The sequence below is a fragment of the Vombatus ursinus genome, unplaced genomic scaffold (assembly GCF_900497805.2).
Source record: "Vombatus ursinus unplaced genomic scaffold, bare-nosed wombat genome assembly UNPS02015030.1, whole genome shotgun sequence".
NCBI classification, from domain to species: Eukaryota; Metazoa; Chordata; class Mammalia; order Diprotodontia; family Vombatidae; genus Vombatus; species Vombatus ursinus.
In genome coordinates, this window is record NW_020954808.1 from 1,365,114 (window position 1) to 1,389,270 (window position 24,157).

A 24,157-nucleotide genomic window follows, 5' to 3' on the forward strand; every position below is an offset into this window, starting at 1 on the left:
TCGCCTCCTTGAAGGTAGAAGCTGGGTTTTGGTGTCTGTCCTCGTCATCGCCGTCTGGTCGTTTGTTGGCCTTTCTCGTATCCCCGGTGTTTAGTCCACTGCCTGGCCCATCATGATTAATAAACATTTGTTGTTGGCTGACTGGCCATGGGCCAGCCTGGTGCCAGGCTCTGGGGATGCCAGTACACACAGCATGACCGTCCCTGCTTGTGAGGAGCTTCTCTGGCGATGGGGGTGAAAACACCCCACGTGAGTGTAGACGGAACAAGGGGAGAAGATGTACAAAGAGGCACAGGGTCGTTTGGGAAGAGGGCACCAACAGTTGAGAAAAACAGGAAGGCCTTGCTCAGAAGATGGTGTCTGAGCTGCGTCTTAGAGCAAAGCAGAAGCCCAGGGAGGTGAGGCCGAAGTGCAGGGGCAGCGGGCGGGCCAGGGTGGCCCACGTGGTGCATCCCCTGCAGTCCTCCCTTTTCCTTTGCCCGGGCTGTCCCTCTCATAGTTTGGCTCATGTGTGGTCTCCTGTGGTCGTGAATGTTCTCCTTCTCCCAGATTATCCTGGGTGTCCTCAGCTGTCTCCCTGCCTCGGGTCAGCCCTTGGAGTCCATCTGCAAAGCTGGCACAGTGCCTCGCCCTTCATAAATGCCAAGTGGAGTTTCGTGGAAGGAGCTGTCCTCGCCCTACTGGTCACATTGCTCCTCCCAGCCCGGCACACCTGGCTGCCTTTCTCAGTCTCCCCTTGGCTTGTGCTTCCAGTACCTTCCTTTGCCGGACCTGCTTCCTCGTCTCTTGGGCTCAGCTGCGAGGTCTCCTCTCTCCCTGACTTTGTGGGGACCTGTGTGGCCCCAGGGCACAGACAGGATGGGTGGAGTCCTCGTTAACTAGGTGGGGAAAGCTGGGGTCTAAGCAGCTGCTGGATGGCACAGATCACACTGGTTTCTCTCCCCACCCCACCCCCACCCCCAAAAAAGTCTCAAAAGCAAACTTGTCACAAACATGGGTTGACTTGTGACGTGTGTATAACACAGGCTATGAGCTGTGGAGGGTTTTCCACGTGAGTTAACTGACCCACTGACACAAGTCAGGATGGAGGGGGCTCACTTGTAGTGACCTCGGGATAAACTGGGGCCCAGGGATGATGGGGAAAGCCCTTGGGGCCTTGGATCAGAAGACTGGTGGAGTTTTAGCAGGATCCGCAGAACTGTCATCCAGAAAACTGGCCTCTTCCTTTGCCTCCTGCATGCCTGCTCCCATCTCTGTGCCTTTGCTCTGAGGATCCCCAGTGGGGCCCTGGGAACACTCCCACCTTTCCTCCGAGCCTCCCAGCTGCAAGTGCCCTCCTTCCCACACTGCCTCAGATTGAATGAGTGAACATTTCTGAAGCACCGTGCCTCGTGCTAGGGTGACAGGGCCTGCCCTCAGGGAGCTCACATTCTGCTGGCAGACAGAGGAGGTGTCTCCTTCACATCACCTGAGCCCAGTGCCGTGAGGGGCTGCTGGTGCTAAGGAAGGCAGGCCCCTTCTCCCTCTGCTGGCAGCAGGAGCCAGGCTGGGGGCTGGGGGCTGCTCGGTGCAGAACCCTTGGGTTCAAGATGCTGAGCTGCTTCAGAAGGGTGCAGGGGAGGTGGCACATGCTGCTTCCTGGCTTTCCTTCACATCTGGGGTCTTCATTCCCTGAGGGTCCCTGTTTTTACCCTTTGAATGTGAGCTCCTCCCAAGTAGAGGCTGTTTCATCCCTGCCCTTGTTTCCCAGCATCTTGCTCTGTGTCTGACACAGTATTTTAGTCAATACTTGTATAGAGATCAATGGGTGTGCTCTGTCATGCCCTTTCTGGGGGCAGGGGTGGGGCCGGCTCAGACTTTGCCTGTGGCCTCATCGTTGAAAGTCTGGAGCAGGAGGGGACTTTCCTGGGTGACCACTGAGCCTGTCCCACTCCTCTCAAGCAGTGTTCTTTTTCCTTTGTTCAGACAGCTTGGTACAAGGTTGGTGTTTGCACATCTCTTGAGTTGGTCGTGCTTTTTCTTTGCAGACCACAACCTGGACCTGGCTGAAAAGGACTTCACCGTGAACACTGTGGCAGGTGCCATGAAGAGCTTCTTTTCCGAGCTGCCAGACCCCCTGGTGCCCTACAGCATGCAGAATGACCTTGTGGAGGCCCACAGTGAGTACAGAGGCTGGGCCTGGCGTTGGTTCTGTGCACGGTGCATCTTGTCGCTTCTTTGTTCTGCCACCTGGCAGTTCCTCTTCCCGTGGTATCTTTCATTTCCCAAATGCTCGGCGTGCTGCCCTGAGCCTGGCAGAGCCTCAGCCTTTCTCCTGAGGGGCATGCCTTCCCTCCACAGGGCCCTGTTCTTCATGCCCTTCACAGAAGCACAAGGTCATTCCTCACAGGTCAGAAGGCTTCGCCTGGATTCCTGGATTAGATGCCATGGCACTGGGAGTCAGGCGACTCCACACTTGGATCTCATGTCCAGCCTCTGCCCGGGGGCCTGTGCTCCAGGGCTGATGTCTTAGGGCCAGCTAATGAGTGCTAAGATTGCGCGTGGTCAGAACAGGGCCAGGGAGTCCACAGCAGGGACCATCGCCCGACATTCTCTGTGGGATGAGTGTTAGGTTTGGCAAATCTCTGGTGGGTCCTCATGGTCTCCATCCTCATAAATGTGGATGCTTCTGCCACTGAGGTTGTTAACAAGCCAGCCATACCTGCCCATCCTGGGAAATTCTTACCCACCCACCCCCCGTCAGTTTGTCAGGAGACCAAGAAAAATGTTTGTATTAAACTGACACTACCTAAGCCTCCCAAACCTGCTCCTAGTTGCTCCCATACCCTGCCCTCCCTCCTCCTTTCTCCCTGCTCGCCCCGTGGCCAAGCTTTTCACCTTGAGACAACTGGGGACGACAGAAGGTAGATTCTGCTCAGACTGTCTGACTGCAAAGGGACGTGGGCGACTGTCTGGCTTCACTCCCTCACTTTGCAGGTGACAGAACTGCCCGACATGGGCAGCACGCATGGCGTGGCCACAGCTCAGGCCTGGTCAGCAGACCTAAAAAGGCACTGGAATCCTAACAGGATTTCCTTGGCACTTGGCACTCCTCAAGGTCACCACAGGAATGAATAATGAAGCCAGCAAGGCTGTGTTTGGTGTGACCTTAGAGAGAGCCCTAGATTGAGAGGAAGGCTGGGCGACTGGACCAGGGCCCACGGCTGCTAAGTATCTTCTGACTCCCTAGTCCAGCCCTCTGCCCACCACCACACCGAGCCCCTACGTGACATCCAAAGTCTTTCCCCCCTCTGATAGTCTCTGAGAGAAAGCCAGGCTGGAGTACTGAGAGTAGCTGGTGGCCCTAGCCTCTGCAGGACCCCAGCTGGGCAGCGTGCCCGTGGGACCACAGGGCTAGGGGAGGGGGCACCCTTCTTAGCCATTTCCTTGAATGTTCAGTGGTTTGAGCCACACACCGTTACACCGATCCATCCCTGCCTCGAGCTCTTCAGTTAGAGTCAAGGTAGAAAAGAGAGCCTTGGGGCTATTCTAGCCCATCCCCTGCTTTGCAGATGAGGAAACTGAGACCCACAGAGGGAGAGGGGCTTTCCCAAGGCAGATGGGTGTGAGCAGACTGGATTCAGATTCCGGTCTGCTGGGTCTGAGTAAGGCCAGTGTTCTTTCCACCACTGCAGGCTTTGAGCAAGGTCCTTCATTAACCTTTCTGGGCATCAGTGAGGTTAAAGGGCAGAGGAGTTAATGGGGATGTTTGGAGAACATGGAGGAGGGGAATCCAGAGGTGCTGTGAAGGTGGGTGCTGCCATTCCTGTGTGCCTCACTTCCCTGAACACAGCTGTGTTGACCTCAGCTCCAGTGCTTCAGGATGGATCTGCACTGAGCTCTTGTCTGCAAGGGGCACACCCTTATTTTGTTAAGGGAACTTGAAGCCGTTTAAAAATGAAGGCCACAGACAGGAATACTCCAAGTTCATCTTACGTTTGCAGGAGCAACTGAGATTTCTGGGGTTTTACAAGGCGCTGTCTTCAGGTGGTTATCTTCCCTTTTCAGAAAAGAAGAGGGAGCTTCTATAGCCGGCGACCATTTCGCAGACTCCATGGCCAGGGTTAGCCTCTTTCTCATCGAGAGAGAAAGACAGTGATTCACTCTTAGTAAGGCATAGATTTTGAATTTTTCTACTTGATTTATCTTTTTCAAAAGGCAGTTTCATTATATCCTGCTCAGAAGTTAATCATCAAACATTTATGTAGCACTTACTACTTGCCAGGCTAAGTGCTGGCAAAGGCAAAAAAATGCAGCCGGTGCCTTCAGGTAACTCTTAGGCTGATGTGGAGACAACATACCGCTGACTGTATGTGGGGCACACCTGCGGGGCTCAGACGGCAGTCTGGGTTGTCTGCCGAGCACAAGAAGTTGAGCTTAGATCTGTGAGCCCAGCCTGGCTTTCCCAGCGTCCTCTGCCAGCACTCAGACTCCACACAGATAGACTTTGTCCTCCGTGGTGGGTGGAAGATGAAAAGACTGAGGAAGCAAAGATTTGAGCTTCCAAGCATTTCGATTTATTAAGTAATGCATGCCAATTGCTTAAGAAACCAGGAGCAGGCCCCTTCCTCGACTTAGGGCTGAACCCTGAATATAGGGGGAGATAGACTTTTATACATTAAAAAAATTAATCCAGTAAGACCATTCAATTAAAGGAAAACAGTTAGCCAGGATACAAAATTAGGTAATCTGATTTCTGATTGGAGGAAAGACTGGGGACTTTGTAAGTTGAGAGGGGCAGAGGGAATAGGTAGGATTCCCTGAATTCAGAAAACAAGGGGTCACACTCTCCCCCAGGCTCCCTGAACAATCAGAGGAACATGGAAACAATAACTGATTGACCAGCATGGGACCAGCTTTCAGATAAGACATATGGGTTACTTAAGATGTACAGTTGTGAGAAAACTCCTTGCATCAGTCTTTGAGTCTGACCAGGTTTCTGGTCAGCATAACTGAGGTGGTTCGTGAAGGGCCTCTGAGCAGCAGGAAGGGGGGGGTCCGACTTCCCAGCTATGCAGGCGTAGAAAGGGTACTGAGCTGAGTCATAACATGGACTCAGTGGGGTTCACTGAATTCCCACAGTTCATCTCTTGTCCTCATCCCCTCAGTTTACTCACCCCTGAACACATTTCCCAAATCATTCCCTGACTCACAGTGTTTACTGCCCCTAGATTCGCATGCACTTGAGAAACACTTTTTGACTGACACATCCCATCTTTGCGTGAAGTGATATCTTCTCTAAATTAACAGTTCTTCTCTTTTCCTACAACCCTCCATTTTACAGAGGAGAAAACTGAGGCTCGAAAAGGTTAGCTGTTTGACCGAACGCATGGCTTAGATGTGGCACAGCCAGAGCGTCCAGAGTGGGGCCGCTAGGATGGGGAAGGAAAGTAGGGATGCTTCCTTAGGTGAGAAGGTTTGGTGGGAAAGGGGTGGGGAAGCTAGTGAGTTCTCCTTCCTTCCGTGAGAGGACTACTCACACCACCAGGAAGGTGGAGGAAGGGTTCTTGCTCACATCTGGGCTGAGCTGGACCACTTCTTGGGTCCCTGCCAATTGCTGAGTCTTCTCATCTTTAGTCAGTGTGTCCTGCCAGCTCTTGACTCTTCTCTGTTCCCGATAACCAAGGAGGGCACGGAGCCAAATGAGCTACTCAATTCAGTCCTCATGTCTCTCTGCTCCCTTTCCATGTATACCCTGTCCGGTATCAAAGGAGTTTGGGATGCCTAGGTACCAAGCCGGGCTTGGAGGACATCAAACGTTTGTGATAACACAGCCTGCTTTTCATGGATGTTTGCTGAGTGTGGGAATCAGAGCAATTTCTAGAACTGAAAAGGTGACTTTCAATCAGCACCAGGTCTGGAAAGGACCTTACGTTACCAGTTTTTAGGGTTAGAATGTCAGAGCTGGGTGGGGCCTTATGCCATCGAATCTGAGTGATGAAAGGGACGTTAGAAAAACAGATATGTCAGTGGAACGTAACAGCTAGTCTAGCTGCCTCACTTCCAGAATGAGCGGATTCAGCCCCAAACGTGCCTTGCCTAAAGTCCCACAGCAGACCATTGGCAGGACTGAATGAAAACCCAGGTGCTGTGGCCCTCGCCTCGGTGCTTGTCAACCCACCGTACTGCTTCAGTAACTCTTCTTCCCTTATTAAAAAATGATTAGATTACCCCGAGAGCCAAAATCCAAATGGATAGAGAAGAGAAGCTAGTGGCCTGCATGAGATCCAAAATGATGGTAAGGCTGGATATTTGAGAAGTACCCAGCCCCACCGTCCTTTCTCAGCCTAGCTAGCCCTCGTGCTCCAGGAGAGTGACTGGAAGGAGCCCAGCTTTGTAATGTGCTCTCTAGGAATTCATCAGCCACCCTGCCAGGGAACTCTGTGTCTGTCCCATGTTTCTCACTCTCAGTCCTCCAGGATCCCTAATCTGTCCTGTGGAGATTGTGCCAATGTGTGGACCAGAATTTCCTCACCTAGTGCCACAGGCAGTGCGATCTCTGCCTTGGGATGCATGTGTCCAAGGGCAACGTGATGACGGAAGAAAGGTTTTCTTTGTAGTAGAGCTCCTGAATCGTTCTTTATTGTACAGCCCCGGCCACAGATGGTGCTGGCTTTCACAGTGCCCTCAGGCACAGGCAGGGCTCATAACACAGAGGTGAAACCGGCCGCTGTATCCATCACCTGACAAGGTGGGTGGCATTTGAGGGGAGAGCCTCTGTTTGTCTATCTGGGAGCAAAAAACCAGCATCTGGCATTCTTCCTAAAGAAGAAACAGCAACAGTCTAGCAAAGCCCCATCTGCACATCTGCTAACTGCCCTCATGTTTACACAAGCCCCATGTCTCAGTGCAGAGGAGGGCTCTGCGGGCCTCTGCCATTGATACCATTTCTTCACCTTGGCTCCTTTTGCTTTGGCAGAAATCAACGACCGGGAACAGAAGTTACACGCTCTGAAGGAGGTGCTAAAAAAATTCCCTAAGGAGAACCATGAGGTCTTCAAATACGTCATCTCTCACCTAAACAAGTATGTCGATGGTTCTCTTCATCTGGTTCTTCCCCACTCAAAATGTTTTGTGCAAAGCTTTATTTCTATAGTTTTTGAAAAATATTTCAGTCAGGCCCCCACCTCAGTGCTTGTCAACCCACCGTACTGCTTTGTTAACACTCTTCTTCCTTGGACCTTGGAATGGAGGGGTTTTCTGATTCCACAGAATGCTTCCCTTATATATATATCCAGTGAGGTAGGTATTGGAAATGTCACTTTCCAGATTTTATGGAAGAAAACACTGAGGCGCAAAGGTAAAGTGACTCTCCTTGATCACAGAGAGCAAGTGTTGGGCCCAGGACACAGCCCTGGGGCTCCTGACCCCCTTAGCTCAGCACGCTTTCTGTTACGTGATGCCGGCTGGCTCCCAGGCAATTTGGGTCTATCAGAAGAAGAATTCTAATCCCAGGCTGGGGGTGAAGGTGTGCTCTGTGTCTCAGTGGTCCAGAGCTGACTTTGCCCCAGTGTTGAGAGACTTGCCCACCTCCGTGATTCAGAATGGGGCTTGCCCACGGTCAGGCTTTCTAGGCCCAGCTGGCTTCTTCTGATTGACGTCGATCCTGGCCTGCACACCTGAGTGGACAGGATTCCAGCTGTCCACCAACATGCAGGTAGGTTACAGGCTCGCCCTCAGCAGCGTGTGCAGATCCCCCTTGCCTGAAGGTTTGAAAATGGTACCTGAATGTTGTAGAGGGGATTGCAGTGTAGGGACGTGTGTCAGAGTTAGAAGGGACCCTCTGCTGATGAGAAATCCTTTCCATAACCCACCCAGCAAGTGATGGTTCACAGGGGGCTTGAACACACCTCCTGGTGGAGAACTTTCTGTGCCCCTGTGGCCGTCTTAGATGGCTTCTCCACAAAACTCACCCGCTGTTCTCCAGGGCTGAGCAGGCCCAGCCTTCAGATCCTTGAAGCCTGACCTGAGCGCCTTGATTCTCTTCAGGTCAGATGTGCTCAGTTTTTTTCAGACATTCCTCATACGGCATTCTCTCAAGGGCCTGTGCCGTTCTCTTGACTGACCTCTGGATGCTCAGCCGCATACCGGTAACCTTCCTAAAACAGCCAGAGAACTGAATGTGCTTCTCCACATCCGTGGTCTCGCCAAGTCACAGGACGGCAGCGTGGTCATGGTGCCAGCCTGAACACTTGATGTTTCAGTACAGCCAGAGATCCTGTCCACTGCTGGCTGACTTGTTCCCTGCTGCCTCCCTGAGCTTGTAGTCCACTCAGACCTCCACAGCTTTTCAAACACCTTGTCAAGCCGTTGTTCCTTCCACCAGCTTCCTATGAAGTTGATTTTTTTAATCCAAGTAGACGACTTTACATTTGTATCTGTTAGATTTCATCACCCTCAATTTGGCCTGATGACGTGGCTATCAAGTGGCTTGGAGATCTTGGCCTGTCCCTCCTGGCTTTGTGTCGTGCATATTTAATAACCATATCATCTGTGTTTTCATCTGAGTCATTGAGAATATTAAACAGAGCAGTGCCAAACAGGGTATTAGAACCATCAAGAAGTTCTCTCTGTTCCAACCAGTCAGCAAGGACTGACTCTCCCTACCTTATGCTTACTGACAAAAAGGCTCCCAGGAGAGATTCTGTCCAGTGCTCTCCTCAAGTTAGATCTGCAGGAATTAGGTTAGCCGAGTGTGGCCTGTGCTTGACGAAGTGGTGCAGGCTTGGAGTGACCTCTGCTCCCTTTTCTAGGTAGTCGCTCTGCAACCCTTCAAGTCTAGACCGTTCTAGAGTATCTCAAGGACTCAAAGTCAATTTTAGTCACCTCTCCTTTGCCGATTCTGTTCTGTTATTGAGACAGCCTTTGTTCTCTGCTCGTCTTTTGTACTTTTCCCATCCTCCTTGGTCTTTGAAGACCACAGGCAGTGGCCCCTGTTTCAGCCCCTGGGGTTTCAGAGGGCTTCCAGGACCTTCCTTTTGTGTGGGCCTCATCCCGAGCAGCTGGACACTTTGGGCTGTCTCTGCTTCCATGGGGTCGTCTAATCTCTGTCATCTGGAAGTTAGTCAGTGAGCTCCCCATCTTGAGAATCATTCCACTGGCTTTGGAGTCTCACTGTGAGAGCTCTCCATTCCTCCTTGGTCGTGGGATCCTACCTGTCCTTTCTCTTATTCCAGGGCTGGGGAATCTGTGGCCTCCAGGCCACATGTGGCCCTCTAGGTCTCTGACTTCACAGAACAAATCCCTTTAGTGAAAGGATTTGTTCTGTAAACGTTGGACTCGGTCAAGAGGCTGCACCCTAGAATAAGACTTATCCCTTTGAAATCTCGTTTCTGAAATTTAGAGTGCAACTCAGTCTGTGACCGGCTTTCGTCTCTCTCTCCCTCACAGACTGATCGCTCCTCCCCCCACCCATCATTCCTCCTTGCTCTTGAGAATGGGGTCCAAAGTGCCCGTCACCCTTGCTGGTGCTCCTGCAGGATCACGTGACCGCCGTGCCTGCCCTGGGCTCCGTGCACTCTCCCAGTGCAGAGACTGTTTCCTGCTCGTGCCTGTGTGCTCCTTCCCCATCCCCCGGGGTCTCTGGATGGAAGGGCTCCTTTCTCCCACCCCCCTGAGGCCTTGACACCGAGGGTACCAGCCTTCTTTGCACTGGGTCTCTCATGATCTTGTGGACGGACAGACAGGGTTCTGGGCTTTCTTCCTCCGTGTGGCTCTCTCTGTGGCGGCCAGCTCGGTGTGGCTTGTGCTTGACCCTTCCTCTCGCTTTTCAGTCTAGTTAGGTGCCTCTTAGTCTTTGTGAGGACTGCTTGCTCGTCGTTCTTGTATTTCAGGCCCATAGACAGGGACTTTTGGAGATACTGACTTCTTTAAGTTAGCCATTTACTAGGTGGAGCAGTGGATAGAGTCCTGGACCAGGAGTCAAGATGACCCAAATTCAAATCCAGTCACCTTACCTGTCTGCCTCAGTTTTCTCATCTGTAAAAAGGGACGATGACAACACCCACGCCTTGGGGTTGTCATGTGGGTCAGATGAGATGATCTTTGTGAAGCTGAAGCACTCTGTGATCTTCACCTCTCCTGAACCTGCCTTTCTTTCTGCAGCCCTTGCCTTCAGCCGGTAGCAGTTAGTTGAAAATATCACACAGGGTTTCCAGTCTGTTGTCCAGGATTTCCTAATTCTTTGTAGTGCTTTCTAGGTTCATTCTGAAAGCGGGCAAAAGGAACATGAATTAAGTGCCTCCTGTGTACTGGGCTAAGTTTACCACGCTAAATGCTTTACCAATATCATGTCGTTGGATCCTTACAACCACCCGGGAGGTGGGTGCTGCTGTTATCCCCAGTTTATAGTTGAAGAAATTGAGGCAGGCGGTGATAAGTGACCTGCCCAGGATCACCTAGCTAGTAAGTGTCTGAGGTTGGATTTGAACTCATGTCTTCCTACCCATGTGAATCACTGAAAGTATTTCTGGTACCTTCCAGTTTGACAGTTTTGAGGTGTTCTTTATTACCTTCCAGGAGACGAGCACGTTCTCTTGTTATTGCCACCGCCATTCACCATTCGTCACCAGTCCAGACTCCAAGTCTGGCTCCCTTGTCAGCCCAGCAGCAGAGTTCAGAGCTGCTTGGAGCTGGGAAGACTTAGCGCCAGAGCCAGGAGAGCAGGGGGTGGCAGCATCACGTGAGTTAGAGGCAGTGGGAGCATCGTTCTCCCCATTTTACAGATGAGGAAACCAAGCCTTAGGGTTTAAAAGACCTCCCTGTCTGTGATCGTCCAGCCAGACCCAAACCCAGGGCTTTGCTGCCTCCTGTCCCCACGTTCCCAGGCAGGTGTGACAATGAGAGAGATCATTCCCTGGGTCCCCTCCATGTGCACAGCTTGTTTCTACCCCGTCCGTCACTGTCTGCAGGGACCGACTATGCCCAGTTCCTCTGAATCAAGGAATCCTTCCAAGTGAGACCTGTCAGGTGCTGTGAGGGAGGGACACAACGTGGCATCCCACTGGGAATGTATTGCCTCCTCCATGGACCGTGGGGGTCTTTCTGATGGCCCCTCCATCAGTCCCCTCAGTGTGACCAGTGTCTGCTCTACACTGTCTCTCAAGGCCACCGTCTTTGCAGCCGTGTCTCATCTCTTCCCACCCCTTTGGACTGAACCCTGTAGGGTATGCATGGAGAGAGATGGTCGAGCCAACAGAAAGACTTCACCCTCAGGGCACCAGCCCTGTGTGGCCAAGCACTCTGTGGGGTTCTGGTGGGCTAGTCCTGTGTCCTGAGGAGGGCCGGGGGCAGCTCCCTTTCCTGCCGCTAACACCCGCCCAGTCTGTGTGCGTGGCTGCCCCCTGCCTTCCCTCCGCTTGCCTAAGTTTTAAGTAACTTTGTAGGGAAGGAGGGGGAGAAAGAGCACCTTCGAGAGAATTCTATAATTAAGTGGGTTGTAAAGCCTAAGAGTTTTCTCTGAAAATCCTCGAATTTGGAGCCACGAGGAAGGACCTTAGTGGTCATCGTGCCCGGCCTCCCCTTCTTATGACCGAGATGGCCAATGCCCAGAGCCGCCAGGGTTTGCCCAGCATTACGCCGTTGGTACGTAACAGAGTCACCCAGGCCAGTGTGCTTTCCCTTAAGTTGTACTGCTGCCCACGGGCTCCCAAACGCCCTGGACTAAGCCGTCCACTCCTGAAAGGAGATCAGTGGCTGCTCTCACAGCGCCCCTCCACATACCATCTATCCATGACAAGTCACCCACATTTATATCGCATTTCAAAGATGGCCATGTCAGTCTGCAGGATCGGAACACAAAGCCACGCCACACACTGAGTTCAGCCACACCCTTCTAGGCCTTCCCCCACGCAGCCCTGTCTGAGGAGGCTCTGCCCTGGGACTCCGGCTGCTAAGGCCCCATCCCAGCTCTGCCATTTAAACGAGGTTCACTGGGCCTCTGATTGCCCCTACCCCCCAGTTTCCTCACCTGTCAGGTGACTGTGTTGGAGTAGATCTCTGTTTCCATGGGGCCGGCTTGAAGTCTCTCCCTCCTCTTCAGTGCCACGCCCCTGCCCCAAACCAGGAAACATACCCGGTAATACTTGGGTTCACGTCTGTGTCCAGCTCTGTGAAGGAAGGAGGCGGACGAGGAAACTGAGGGCCAGTCCAGCGGAGGCCTCCCTGGAGAGAGGAAGCCCCTCAGTGACATGGTCGGGGTTAGTGTCCAGCCCGGAAGTCCCTCCCATCTGGGGCCAGGGCTTCCTCCAGCTCATCAGGCTGCCTCCCTGACATGGGACGGGCATCTTCCAGGACTGAGGATGCAGCGAGGTCTGGGTTTCCTCAGGGATAAGGAATGGGTCATTTTTCTCCAAGTGTTGCATTTTGTTACCAGCAAGAAGTACTGACCACAGCTTTGTATCCTTTGCAGGGTCAGTCACAACAACAAGGTGAATCTCATGACAAGTGAAAACTTGTCCATCTGCTTCTGGCCCACCTTGATGAGACCGGACTTTAGCACCATGGACGCCCTCACGGCCACACGGACCTATCAGACAATCATTGAACTCTTCATCCAGCAGTGCCCCTTCTTTTTCTACAATCGGCCCATTGGCGAACCTGCCGGGGCCACGCCCAGCTCCCCCTCCTCAGTTGCTCCCTCCATCCCCTTCCTCACATCCACACCCATCATGAGTCAGCCATCCCCTCCCCAGTCGCCTCCTCCCACTCCCCAGTCCCCAATGCAGCCGCCACTCCCACCCCAGCTTCAGGCGGAGCACACTCTGTGAAGAGCTGGCTGCTGGGGGACAGCGGATCTGGGCTTCTCTCTGGGGTGGAGGAGAGTTGGGCAGTGGAGCAAAACCAAGGCCCAGCCTCCAGGGAGGAGGGGGCGATTTCTCTCCTCTCCCCATCTTGCCGAGCTCGGCCAGGATGGCAGTGTGCTGGTCGGGAGCCAGTCAAGACACCTGTGCGGGGGGGCTGGACTGACCTTTGACATCATGCTGATGCCCTTTCTTTGGCTCAGAGGGAACCCCCAGCAGTGGTCAGTGTTGATCAGCTATCAGCAGGCCAGTTCCTGGGGTGCTCAGCCTGACAACTTGTACAGAACTGTCTGGGCTTGTCCCTGGGCAAAGCCTGAGACCCCTGAGAACAACTTCCTTTTTACCCTTTTTTTCTCCCCCAACCCCACGTTCATACCCCTACCGTAGGTAAGTGTGGTCTTGCTGGAATCCCCGGGTTCTGACAGCGAGAACCCGGCCAGTCTGGACAATGGGCAGGAATCTTTGTGCCTGGGCAGAGAAAAAAGGCCACGCGAATTTCTCTGACTTCACTGGTTCCCTCGTCTGTTGGCAGTAAACTGCCTTCGGAACAAAGAACACTGGAAAAAAAAAATTTAAGAACACCTGGGAAAAAAAAGAGACCTCAACTTTTGGCTCTCCCCAGCTCTCCTGGGAGGCAAACAGGTGCACACTGGCAGAAGCAGGCCTGGAGTTAAGGGGCAGTTCCCTAGGAGCATGGAGACTACGGGGGCTGTGTCCTCGGGCCCCATGGCCCTGCCGCCTTTCCTGAGGACATCTCAGCAACAAGCACTTAGCAGGAAGAGCCAAGGAGCCCTGCTGGACCTGAGCTGGACTTGTGCTTCCCTTTCCCTTGGGAGCATTGCACGTGGTTCCCGAGACACAGTGTGTGTGTGTGCGCGCGCGCGTGTGCGAGCGTGTGAGTGTGTGTGGGTGTCCAGGGGAGGAGCCCCAGGCACACTGTGGTTCGGTTTTAAGTTTTTTTTGGTGGAAAGGTTTTCTTCGCAGGTGCTGGGTCATTGCCCCAGTGGCCAAGACCCCAGTCTGGAGGCAGGGAAGGGTCCATTTGGGCAGTGAGGCTTCTCTGACTTTCTATCCCAGGACTAGTCCTTTGGACATCACAAACACTACGCTAGAGATGGGCTGCTTTTAGCTTGACTTCTGGAGTGTGGGGGTTTCCACTCCCCACCCATTTCCCTGGAAGGTAGCACCAAGGTACCACGCTACCCCATCTGGCTGCTGCCTCCTGCACCATCCTCAACACTAATGACCCTGATGCCAGCCAGGGGACCTAGACACCCAAGCCTGCTATGGGAAGGGTCTTGGGTCCAGCAAACCAGTCCAGGGGGTTGGGATAGCATGTAGCACACCTACCCTCCTCTTGAGCCTGTGTGGCCTTCCCAGGGTGCCTTGAGTGCGCTAGCCCTGTTTAAAAAATACCTGCCCCCAGCCTCTCCCTAACCCCTTCTGGAGAGTAAAAGGATGGATGCCTGTTACACCCCCCCCCCCCCACCCTGCTAGGCTGCTATGTGTATCCATCTGCCCCCACCCCTCTGTCTTTGGATCTGGTCCCCACGGTCCCTCCAGCTGGCCTCTGGCATCCCTTCTTCCCCAGCAGCGTCGATGTGAACTGGGCAGTCTGGTACTGGCGAGGGGCAGAGCAGGGAAAGGGACAGCTGCCCAATCCTTGTGTTCCTCTTTGCACTTTACGAAGCCAGGCTCTGTGGAGCCTCTAGAGCAGATGGGGGTGGGGGGGAGAGGGGGCTTCCTCCCACATGAATTCATCCCCTGGGTAAGCTGGAGTCTTCATAAATCAACGTTTATTGATCAACAAGCTGTATTAACATCCACCTGTGGCACAAGGGGCGTGGAAGCAGCATATCCTCGAGTTCTGTAGCCTTATTTCTTAAGAAAATGGATGCATCAGATGTGCATGTGCATTCCTGTCAGTAGTGGAGGGCGGTGTTGTCTCTGGGAAGAACCTCAGCCTGCCTGTCTGCTGCACAGCAGGTGAAGGGCCCTGCTTTCCCTCATCCCCTGCCCCTCTTCTATGCCACTGTCCTGTGTTATCTCTGTGCCTTCATCCGCTGCTCCTGCAAAACCGAAGGTCACCGCAATGGGCCAGCTTCTCTCTGGGCTTTGAGGAGGTGTGGCTGTCAGGGGGAGGGTGGATGAGGAGGGGCAACCACCAGGAAGAGAGAGGGGCTGGGGCCTTTCCCTCCCCTCCCAGGGTGTTCCTGCCGGAGTCAGGGCAGTCTTCCTTCACCGCTCACCTCCAGCCCCGTCCAGTTCACATTGTACCATCCATCATCCCAAGAGGGTGACTGTCCACCTGAGATCTGCCACCAGTCAGTCTCAGGATTTTGCAGATACAGTTTCCATTGGTGCCACTTAACCTTCCACGGGTGGCCTGGGGAATTGAGGTAAGACCAGTCATCACCATCCCAGTCGTCTGTCCTCCTTCAGACAAATAGAGCCACGCTCTTTGATCTGACTCGAGGAGGGATTCGTTCCCAGCATCTCTCTGAAGTGGAGGTGGGGGCAGAGAAGGCAAGGCTAGGCAGCCTGCCCCCAGAGCCTCAAGCAACATCCCCTTCCCTCTGACTCCATGTCTGGGCAGCATCAACCTCCTTTGGGAAAGAATCCAAACAATACTGACCCAAGTGGACCTGGGACTAAATCTTAGAACTAAAAACCATTTGCCCCGACACAAGGGAGTGGCTTTGGAGAACTGTAAAAAGACGAGCCGGTGCCTAGGTTTTCCCCCTAGCCGGATGGCGGCGAGTTTTTTTTTTTTTTGTTTGTTTCCCTTGTCCTCAGAGAAGGACCCTGGCAACCAAGGCCCCAGGCTGGGTAGAGTGGCCTGCCACCAGGGAAGATGGAGGATTGGGGGCCAGTGTAAGGCCTCCCATCTGGCCAGGGAAGTCAGCCACACCTCTGAACTTCCTGTGGCTTGTAGTCCCCTGGCTGTCCCTGCCATGCCTAACCCTCCCAGTGGCTGGGGCAGACCATGCCAAGCATGATCACTCTCCTCTTACACATAAGGAAATAAGTCTTGGAGGAGTCAAGGGACTTTCCCAAGGTCCAACAACTTCCTGGTGATAGACCCAGGGCTAGAACCCTGGTCTGACTCGTCAGTGCTTTTTTTCACTACCTAGAATCATAGACTATTAGAGCTGGAAGGTACCTTAGAGACTGTCTAGTCCAACTCTCCTTTTACAAATAGGGAAACTGAGGCTCAGTGGGGCTACAGGGCTTGCCCAGGTCATGCACGTGTGGCATCTAACATCCAGCAGTGGATTCAGTGACCCAGGAAGGACCCATGATGACCCAACCTCCTCCCCCCACCCCCCCCCCCCCCCCCCCCCCCCCACACACACCTTGTATTCCCTGTGGGAGTTTGGCTTAGGTGACTTAATGGTCACTTTGCTATTATCACATGTTGGCATGGTTCTTATTAACTAACTAGGTGGATTGTACACTTTTCCCTTCCCTCAGATTTTGGGCTTGGTCATCCAGGCCCTTGCTGCCTGTCTTTCATGGAGGCCAAAATGGAGGTGATTTTGTTCTTGGGAAGCCGACCGTAGGATCATGAACTTAGAAGGAGCCTTCGAGGCCATTTAGCCTAAATTTCTCACTGTCCATAAGGATTCTAGGGCCAGGGGTCTCTTCATCAGCGTTTGCAAGCTTTTCATTGCTCATATATTCTTTAAACAGAGATGGGCACTTCCCAAAATGTAATTCCAGAATCCTCTTCAAAATCATGTCCAAAAAGATTGCCTTTTGAATTGTTTTGTGAAAAAGGATGAAGGAGGGAGGAGATAGATGTTGTTCTGCCTCTTGGTGGTTGAGGGTCTTCCCTTCTGGTGCCTCTTACCATTATTTTCTCGAGCTGAAGCCATCTTTTCTTTGTCCTCATCCCCCATTTTTAGTCACAAACGTGCTGCCTGTAGCCCAAAGGTCCCAGGTGTGATCACTGCCCCCTGGTCCATGCCCCTGTTGCCACTCCCCCTCCCCTCATATTGGGCAAAGATGTTTCCCATTCAATGTAGTCAAGACGGCCTAAGTTATTGTTTTCCGTAAAGAAAAGAAAATCTTCAAACTTCCCTGTGTACATTTAAAAAAAAAAATCTGTCACAAGATTGTATGGGAATAAAACTTGTTTGAACCTTTGGAATAGTGCTGCCGCCAACTTATTTTTCTGGTACTAGTATTTTTCACATGTTAAATGATCTTTATATGTGTCGAATTAACACATTTTGAGTTTTCGCAAGAAAACACAAGCATACTAAATGGTATTAAAATGTGTTAGTCGAGGTGTGTGCCCAGAATTCAATGTCTCAGCAAACATGGAGAACTGTATGTAAAGAAAAGTATCCCGGTTATTTCTTTGTATTGTTAGGGATGTTACCCAGTACAACCCTTAGTTAGTGGTGTTAGGAATGTTTGCTGCTCCCTACCCCCAAAGAAATTTTTTACACCATGTTTTTTTCAGACCTCAAAGCAATTAGTGCATGGTCAGCTATAAATGCTTTGCAACTGAGACATCTCCAGCTGAGGGATTTTTTTTTCCAGTTCTGGTTTTTTGTTTTGTTTTGAAATCATGTATTTGCTACAAAGTATTGTACTTGTCTCAATGGGAATGGTGTAAAAACTGAACAGGCCTTATGTGACATGTATCATAGTTAATAAATGAATCTTGTAAAAAATGAAACCAGAAAAAGAAAGTTGCAAGCTGCCTTGGGGTGCCGGCTACCCCCACCCAGAAGCCCAGTTAATGCAGGACCTTTCTATTTGGGGTCCAGGAATTCTCACTGTCACTCAATTTCAGGTGACAGCAGGGGTGGGGTTTGAGTTTTGTGGGTCTGTACTAGTACACTATTGGAAAGACTCCATCCTCTGTACTGTTTTGAGACATGTACCTATGGTACCAAGAGCCCTGGACCAATCCCGGGTAGAGAAGAAGGAGAGATGTATCTTTTATGTACCTGAGAGGGAGCACGTGAATGTGTGTGTTTGCACTATGGTGCTGCCTAGGGCATGGAGAGACATCTCTGCCTGGACACCGATGCAAGGGTCCAAGGTGCTGAACTCACCATTGACTTAGAAGGCTTGTGTGCCTTTTTAGCACTGGGGATACAAAGAACGGTTTAAAAAAAAAACAAAACGGTCTCTGCTCTCCAGGGGCTCGCAGTCTAATGGGGAATACATGTAAACCATGTACAGACAAGATATATACAGGATAAACTGGAAATAACAAAGTCAAGATGTATCAGAGAAATGTTGCTACCTATTCAAACTGCTCCAAAGACTTGCCCTAATACGCTATCAGAAGCTCCCCTTGAGGCTGCATATAGGCGGGAAGATGTTGGTCAGTCTTGATCCAAAAACGATTCCGGTTCTGTGTTGCTGACCAGGGGGAAGAGATACAGCATTCATACACCTCCGTCGTGTCCCTCTGCCCCTTCTGCCTGAACCAGAGAGCTGATAATCTCCAGAATCAACTCTTGTAGACTAAGCACAAGAAGATTGCTTGCCTCTCCACACCCACATTATTGCTGTTCCATCCACTTCTGGAACAGGATATCAAGCTTTCCTGAAAAGCAGATGCTTTAGTGGAAAGGGCAAAATTATTCCACTTTTAGCTACTGGTTGGTGTTATTTAAGCCTGGCCTAATTTTGAAAAATGGTAATGCTTTGATGCTTAATTCAGTCCTATAATACCTCTTTAGCAAGGCTAGGCTGCACAGACCTAGGGGGCAGGGTGGGCAAACGAGATCAGGACTGGAGGGGGTGGGGTTTCCCCCTACGGTGGGAATTTTTAAGGATCTCTCCAGAGAAGACAAAAAAAGTGGTAGTCTTCCCAGGATGCACAAAACAGGGTTTATTTGGTGCTGGAGTCTGTATTTTATGCTACAGTAAATAAAAGACTTCTTGGAGAGATCCCAGCCCATTCTTGCCTACTCGATCTGCCACTGTGGTCCACATCCTCACAAAGATCCTCCACAGGGGTCACTCTCTACATAGCGGGAGCCTTCTTGCAGTTGATCTGACCTTTTTGTCGATGCCAAAGGGACTGTTAGCCATTTGTCATTCCCTCACCAGGGGACTGGCCAGCCCACCCTTATCTCTTCCTGTGGCACAGCAATACCTCCTTTGTAACAGAAGAAGCCTACTGTGTGTTCTTACTGTGTCCCTCTCCATTTCATTCCGGGTTGCCTGTAACTCGAATTCCTTGAAAAGGTGGTCTTTCCCGGGGTATCATGGTTGTAGAAAATAGAGGCTCCAACTTGAAACTAGGAAGACGTCATTTCAAGACCCATGTCAGACACACAGTGGGCAGGTCCCTTCCCTGTGCCCTGAGCAACTAAGGGCATAAGTTAAGAGGGTTATGTGGTGAAGGGAGTTTCCACACCAAGAGTTCCCCACTCTAAATCTAATGACTGGAAAGACAACCAAAAAATCACTATCCCACATCAGTCCTAGGAGCTGGGACGTTAAACACATCATCTCCTTTGGTCCTCACCACAACCCTGGAAAGTCCCTGACCCAAAACAACTCACTCCTTGCTCCCCCAGAGTAGTGGGGTAGGTCTCATGGAGATGGCTGCAGATTTATAAAGAGATAACTGAAAGGTTCTGCATCCTAAGATACTAGGAATCCAGAAATGAGTAGCTTCCCTTTACCACCAGCAGCCTTAAACACTTAAAGAAGTAGGGCTCTAAATCTCTGACCCCAGGAATCTAAATGCTTGGATATCTAACAGGGCAGAGGAGGCATGATGGCAGCTGGGTGCTGGAGCTCCGGAAAGGAGCCGTGGTCTGCCTGCAGTCTTGTTTCTGCCCACAGGGTGGCAGGGCTGTCCCATTGCCAGGGATCTCCTGAGTTGAGAGAACTCAGACATCATCTAATCCCACCTCCACCAGAGGAGAAATGGGGATAGAGCAAAGGCCAGAAACAGAGACTGAAGGGGCAGACCTCTTGATGGAATCTGATGGAAAGGGGAGAAGTGACCCTTCTCATTAAGGCAAACCTTGTTTTCTTGATCCCATCCTCTCCTTTCTCCAACCCCACAATCATCCTTTTTTCCCTCTCCTTCTTTTGCTTCCTATCTCTCTGACCTTTTTCTCCACCTCCTTTACCCTCCTTCCTCCTTTTATCGTCACTGGCTACCAGCTCCTTCTCTGCTGTCTATAAATACAGCTGAGTCTCCCCTGTTCTAAAACAAAAACAAGACTTTTGGGGCAGCTAGGTGGTGCAGTGGATAGAGCACTGGCCCTGGAGTCAGGAGGACCTGAGTTCAAATCCAGCCTCAGACCAAACACATGACACTTAGTAGCTGTGTGACCCTGGGCAAGTCACTTAACCCCAATTGCCTTTAAAAAAATTTTTTTTTTAAAATGAAGAAACTAAGGCTTGTGCCTTGTTCGGAATCACACAGCTGGTGAACAGGTTTGCCTGACTCCAAGTCCCGTATTCTATCCACTATACCACAGTGCCTCAGTCCAAGGGCCAGGCTTTCATCATCTCTTGCTTTCATGGCAGCAAATCTTCCTCAAGTCTCTCCCCTTTCCAATCCATATTTCCATGCTACTCCTAAAGAGCAGGTCTCACCAAGCCATACCCTTGCCTAAGATGCTATGTCTCCCTATTGCCTCTAGAATTAAATATAAAAGCTCCCTTTTGTGCACTCTAACGTCAACAAAGTTGATCTTTTGCTGTCCTTCACACGTGCCATTCCATCACCCACCTCCAGATTTCTGCACAGCCTAGATATACTACTCTTTGCCTAGAAGGTCTTCCCTCCTCATCTCTGCCTTTTAAAATCCATAAGTACGGCCCAGTAGATAGAGGATGAGACTTGGAAAAAGGTTAGACAAGTTCAAATCGAACGCTAGCTGCATGACCCTATCTGTGCAAGACATTTCAGTTTCCTCATCTGCAAAATGGGGATAATAATAGCACCTGCCTCATAGGGTTCTTGTGAGGACTGAAGGAGAAAGCATATCTAAAGAACTTTGAAGACCTTAAAGTGCTACAGAAATACTATTATTATCATTCTCATTACTATTGGAAGGGGTCTTAGAAGTTATCTGCTGCAACCCCCCCATTTTACAGGTGAGAAAACAGACCCCCCCCCCAGAAGATGAAGTGTTCTGCCCAAAATCACACAACTGGTAAGTGGCAGAGAGGCAGCTGTCACACCCAGGTCATCTGACTCCAAACAATGCTCTTTCTATCATGGGTTTCCCTGATCTGAACTGAATCCTTCAAATAGTGTCTCAGTAGGACCCTCACATCCCCCCTTCTGGACACCAGGAAGCCCACCATCCAGAGAAATCCTTGTCCCCTTCCAATGTGAGAACTCCAGCCATCTGTATGGTTCAGTCTGAAACTCTTGCAGAGAGACTACAGGCAGTGTAGTCCCCATATATGACCACCAGGGGGTGGCGTGAAGCCATCAATACAAGAATCCCCTTCTGTTCACCTTGCTGGAGCCTAAGTGTGGTGCTGGCTAGAAGCCAGGACTTCTCCCACCAGCACCTCCCACCCACCAGAAGCTTGGACTCTCAGCCTTGGAAGGGACCTCAGCAGGCACCGCTTAGACCTGACCAAGAGCCAGCCTAAGCCTATCCAACAGGTAGTCATCCATTCTCTTGAAGTGCACTACATAAACCTTGGAATCAAGAAGACCCAAGTTCATATTCTAGCTGTATCATTTACTAGCCTAGTGACCTTGGGCAAGTCACATGATCTCTCAGTTTCCTCATCCATAAAATGAAGGGGTTGGACTACATGGTCTCTGGGGTCCCTTTTAGTTCAAGGTCAATGATCCTGTGCCCTCTTGACGTAGTCCCTTCCACTCCTGGGCAGGTCCTCTTGCTGGATAGATTTTCCTGACATTCATCCTAAATCTGTCTCTTAGCAATTTCCACTGGTGGCTCCTGGTTCTGCTTTTAGGGGCTGGAAAGTACAAGTTGGGTCCCTTTCCCATATGATTCAAATCTTCTACTCCCATGGACCTTAGCACAGTGCCTAGCACTTAGTAGATGCTTAATAAATGTTTATTGACTAAGGTGGGATCTCAACAATTGGGACATTCCCTCCAGTGATGCAAATTGGTGCAGCTCCTATTCATGTCCTCCCACAAGATCTCCACAGGGGATCCAGGGTCTACCTAGACATCCTTCAATACTGAAAGGAAACCACTGGAATTGCTGTTCTCCTTATTTGTTATGTGTTGCAGACTAGAAGGGTAGGAAGGGGCCAGTTAGTGAAGGGCTTTAAAAGGAAAGCAGAGAATTTTATATTTGATGCAGAAGTTGAGAGGGAGCCATTGACATTGAAGGAGAGGAGAGGTGGGGGACATGGTCAGACCTGCACTATAGGCAGCTAGGATAGAGCCTGGGCTTGGAATCAGGAAGACTTGTGTTCGTGAGTTCAAATCTGGCCTCAGACACTTACTGGCTGGGTGACCCTGGACAAGTTACTTAGTTTCCTCATCCACCAGATGAGCTGGAGAAGGAAATGGCAAACCACTCCAGTATTTCTGCCAAGAAAACCCCAAATGGTGTCATGGAGAGTTGACACAACTGAAATTAATCCTGGTGGCTTTAGGAAGACCAATTTGACAGCTGCGTGGAGGATGGGTTGGAATGGGAAGAGACGAGGCAGGAGGACCAAGTAGCTGGCTCTTGGAATAGTCCAGGTGTGAGGTGATGAGGACCTGAATGAAGTGGGTGGCCAAGCCAGAGGAGAGAAGGGGATGTATTCGAGAGATGTTGCAGAGGTGAAATCAACAGGTCTCAGCAACAGTTTGGATGTGGAGGGTGAGGGTAAGAGATGGTGAGGAGTCCAGGATGACTCCTGGCTAATGAGCCTGAGGGACTGGGAAGATAGTGTTACCCTTGCTTGTAATAAGGAAGTTAAAAAGAGGGAAGAGCTAGAAAGGAAATGTCAGTTCTGTTTTGCTTGTGTTGAGTTTGAAATGTCTACAGGACATCCAGTTCAGAATGTTCAAAAGGCAGTTGGAGATGCTGGACTGGAGATCAGGAGAGAATCTAGGGAATCGTCTGCACAGAAATGATACACTGATAAGATCACCAAGCAAAATAGTGTAGAAGCAAAGATGGCCCCAGGGGAGGTACCCACAGTTCACGGGTGTGACGTGGATGAAGAGTCAGCAAAAGAAGCTAAGAAGCAACCAGACAAGAGGAAGAGAACCAGGAGAGAAGAGGGTCTGAAAAACCTACAGAGGGGGCAGTATCCAGAAGAAGAGGGCGAATGACAATGTTAAAGGCTGCAGAGTGGTCAAGAAGGATAAGGATGGAGGATGAGAAGCAGCAAAGACATTAGAAAGGAAACCCCTGGAATTGCTGTTCTCCTTATTTGTTATGTGTTGCAGACTAGCAGGGTAGAAAGGGGCCAGTTAGTGAAGGGCTTTAAAAGGAAAGCAGGGAATTTTATATTTGATGCAGAAGTTGAGAGGGAGCCAATTAGGAGTGAAGTGAGCAGAACCAGGAGAATGTTGTACACAGTAACAGTCACGTTGTGTGATGACTAATATTGATAGACTTAACCCTTCTCAGCAATACAAGGATCTAAGACATCTCCAAAGGCCTCATGATGGAAAATGCTATCCACATCCATCATGAAATTAACTAAAAGATGTAGAAAATACAAGATCCTTCTGTGCTTGTCGTTGGTTGATTTTTTTTAAAAGCATTTGATTTGGTCTTATTTGACCAAATCTTACGTCATCTTTTATGGCCTCTTCCAACAAGGTACCTTTTGATCCATAGATCAAAATTATTCCAGATTCCTTGAACGGCCTAGCAAGGAGAACCTTGTTGGATGGCCCTTTGGTCATATATAGCGTGCAAGACATAAAACAGGAGAAGTATGATAGCCAAAGGCATTCACTGCTATGAATGCCCGGAATCTAAGTGGAAGAGAGAGTCACTAGAGCTGGTGAGTGCGTCCACGCTCCTGTTTGCGGATGGCATCCTATTGGTTGCACCATCCCGTAAACACTACAGAGACTCCTGGAAGAGATTCATAATCACTCACAAGAATTTGGCTTCACCATGCACACAGGAAGTGGATGAAGAATGTCTATTCCATAAGACAGGGCATTCAGACATTTGAAGACAGTTATCCTGTTCCCATTAAGTCTTCACTTTTCTGCACTAAACATCCCTATTTCCCTTATATGATCTTCCTATGGCACCATCTCAAGGCCCTTCGCTTTACCTGGTTGTCAGAGAGGGGATAGTGTACTAGTTAGATTTCTAGTCAGCGATACCCCATCTCTCAAAAGCTGAGTGACACTCACCAGCTAA

The 24,157-nt window shown here is 50.7% G+C and overlaps 1 protein-coding gene across 1 annotated transcript in view; it reads left to right on the forward strand.

The window, feature by feature from the left end:
* ARHGAP35 (Rho GTPase activating protein 35) overlaps window positions 1-17,360 on the forward strand; it is a 151,558-nt gene extending 134,198 nt beyond the window's left edge. The window contains exons 5-7 of the mRNA XM_027845875.1: window positions 2,028-2,159; window positions 6,959-7,064; window positions 12,449-17,360. Coding sequence (XP_027701676.1) covers window positions 2,028-2,159; window positions 6,959-7,064; window positions 12,449-12,806 — 596 coding nt within the window. The 3' untranslated portion in view covers window positions 12,807-17,360. The remainder of the gene's footprint in view (window positions 1-2,027; window positions 2,160-6,958; window positions 7,065-12,448) is intronic.
* Window positions 17,361-24,157: the final 6,797 nt, after the last annotated feature.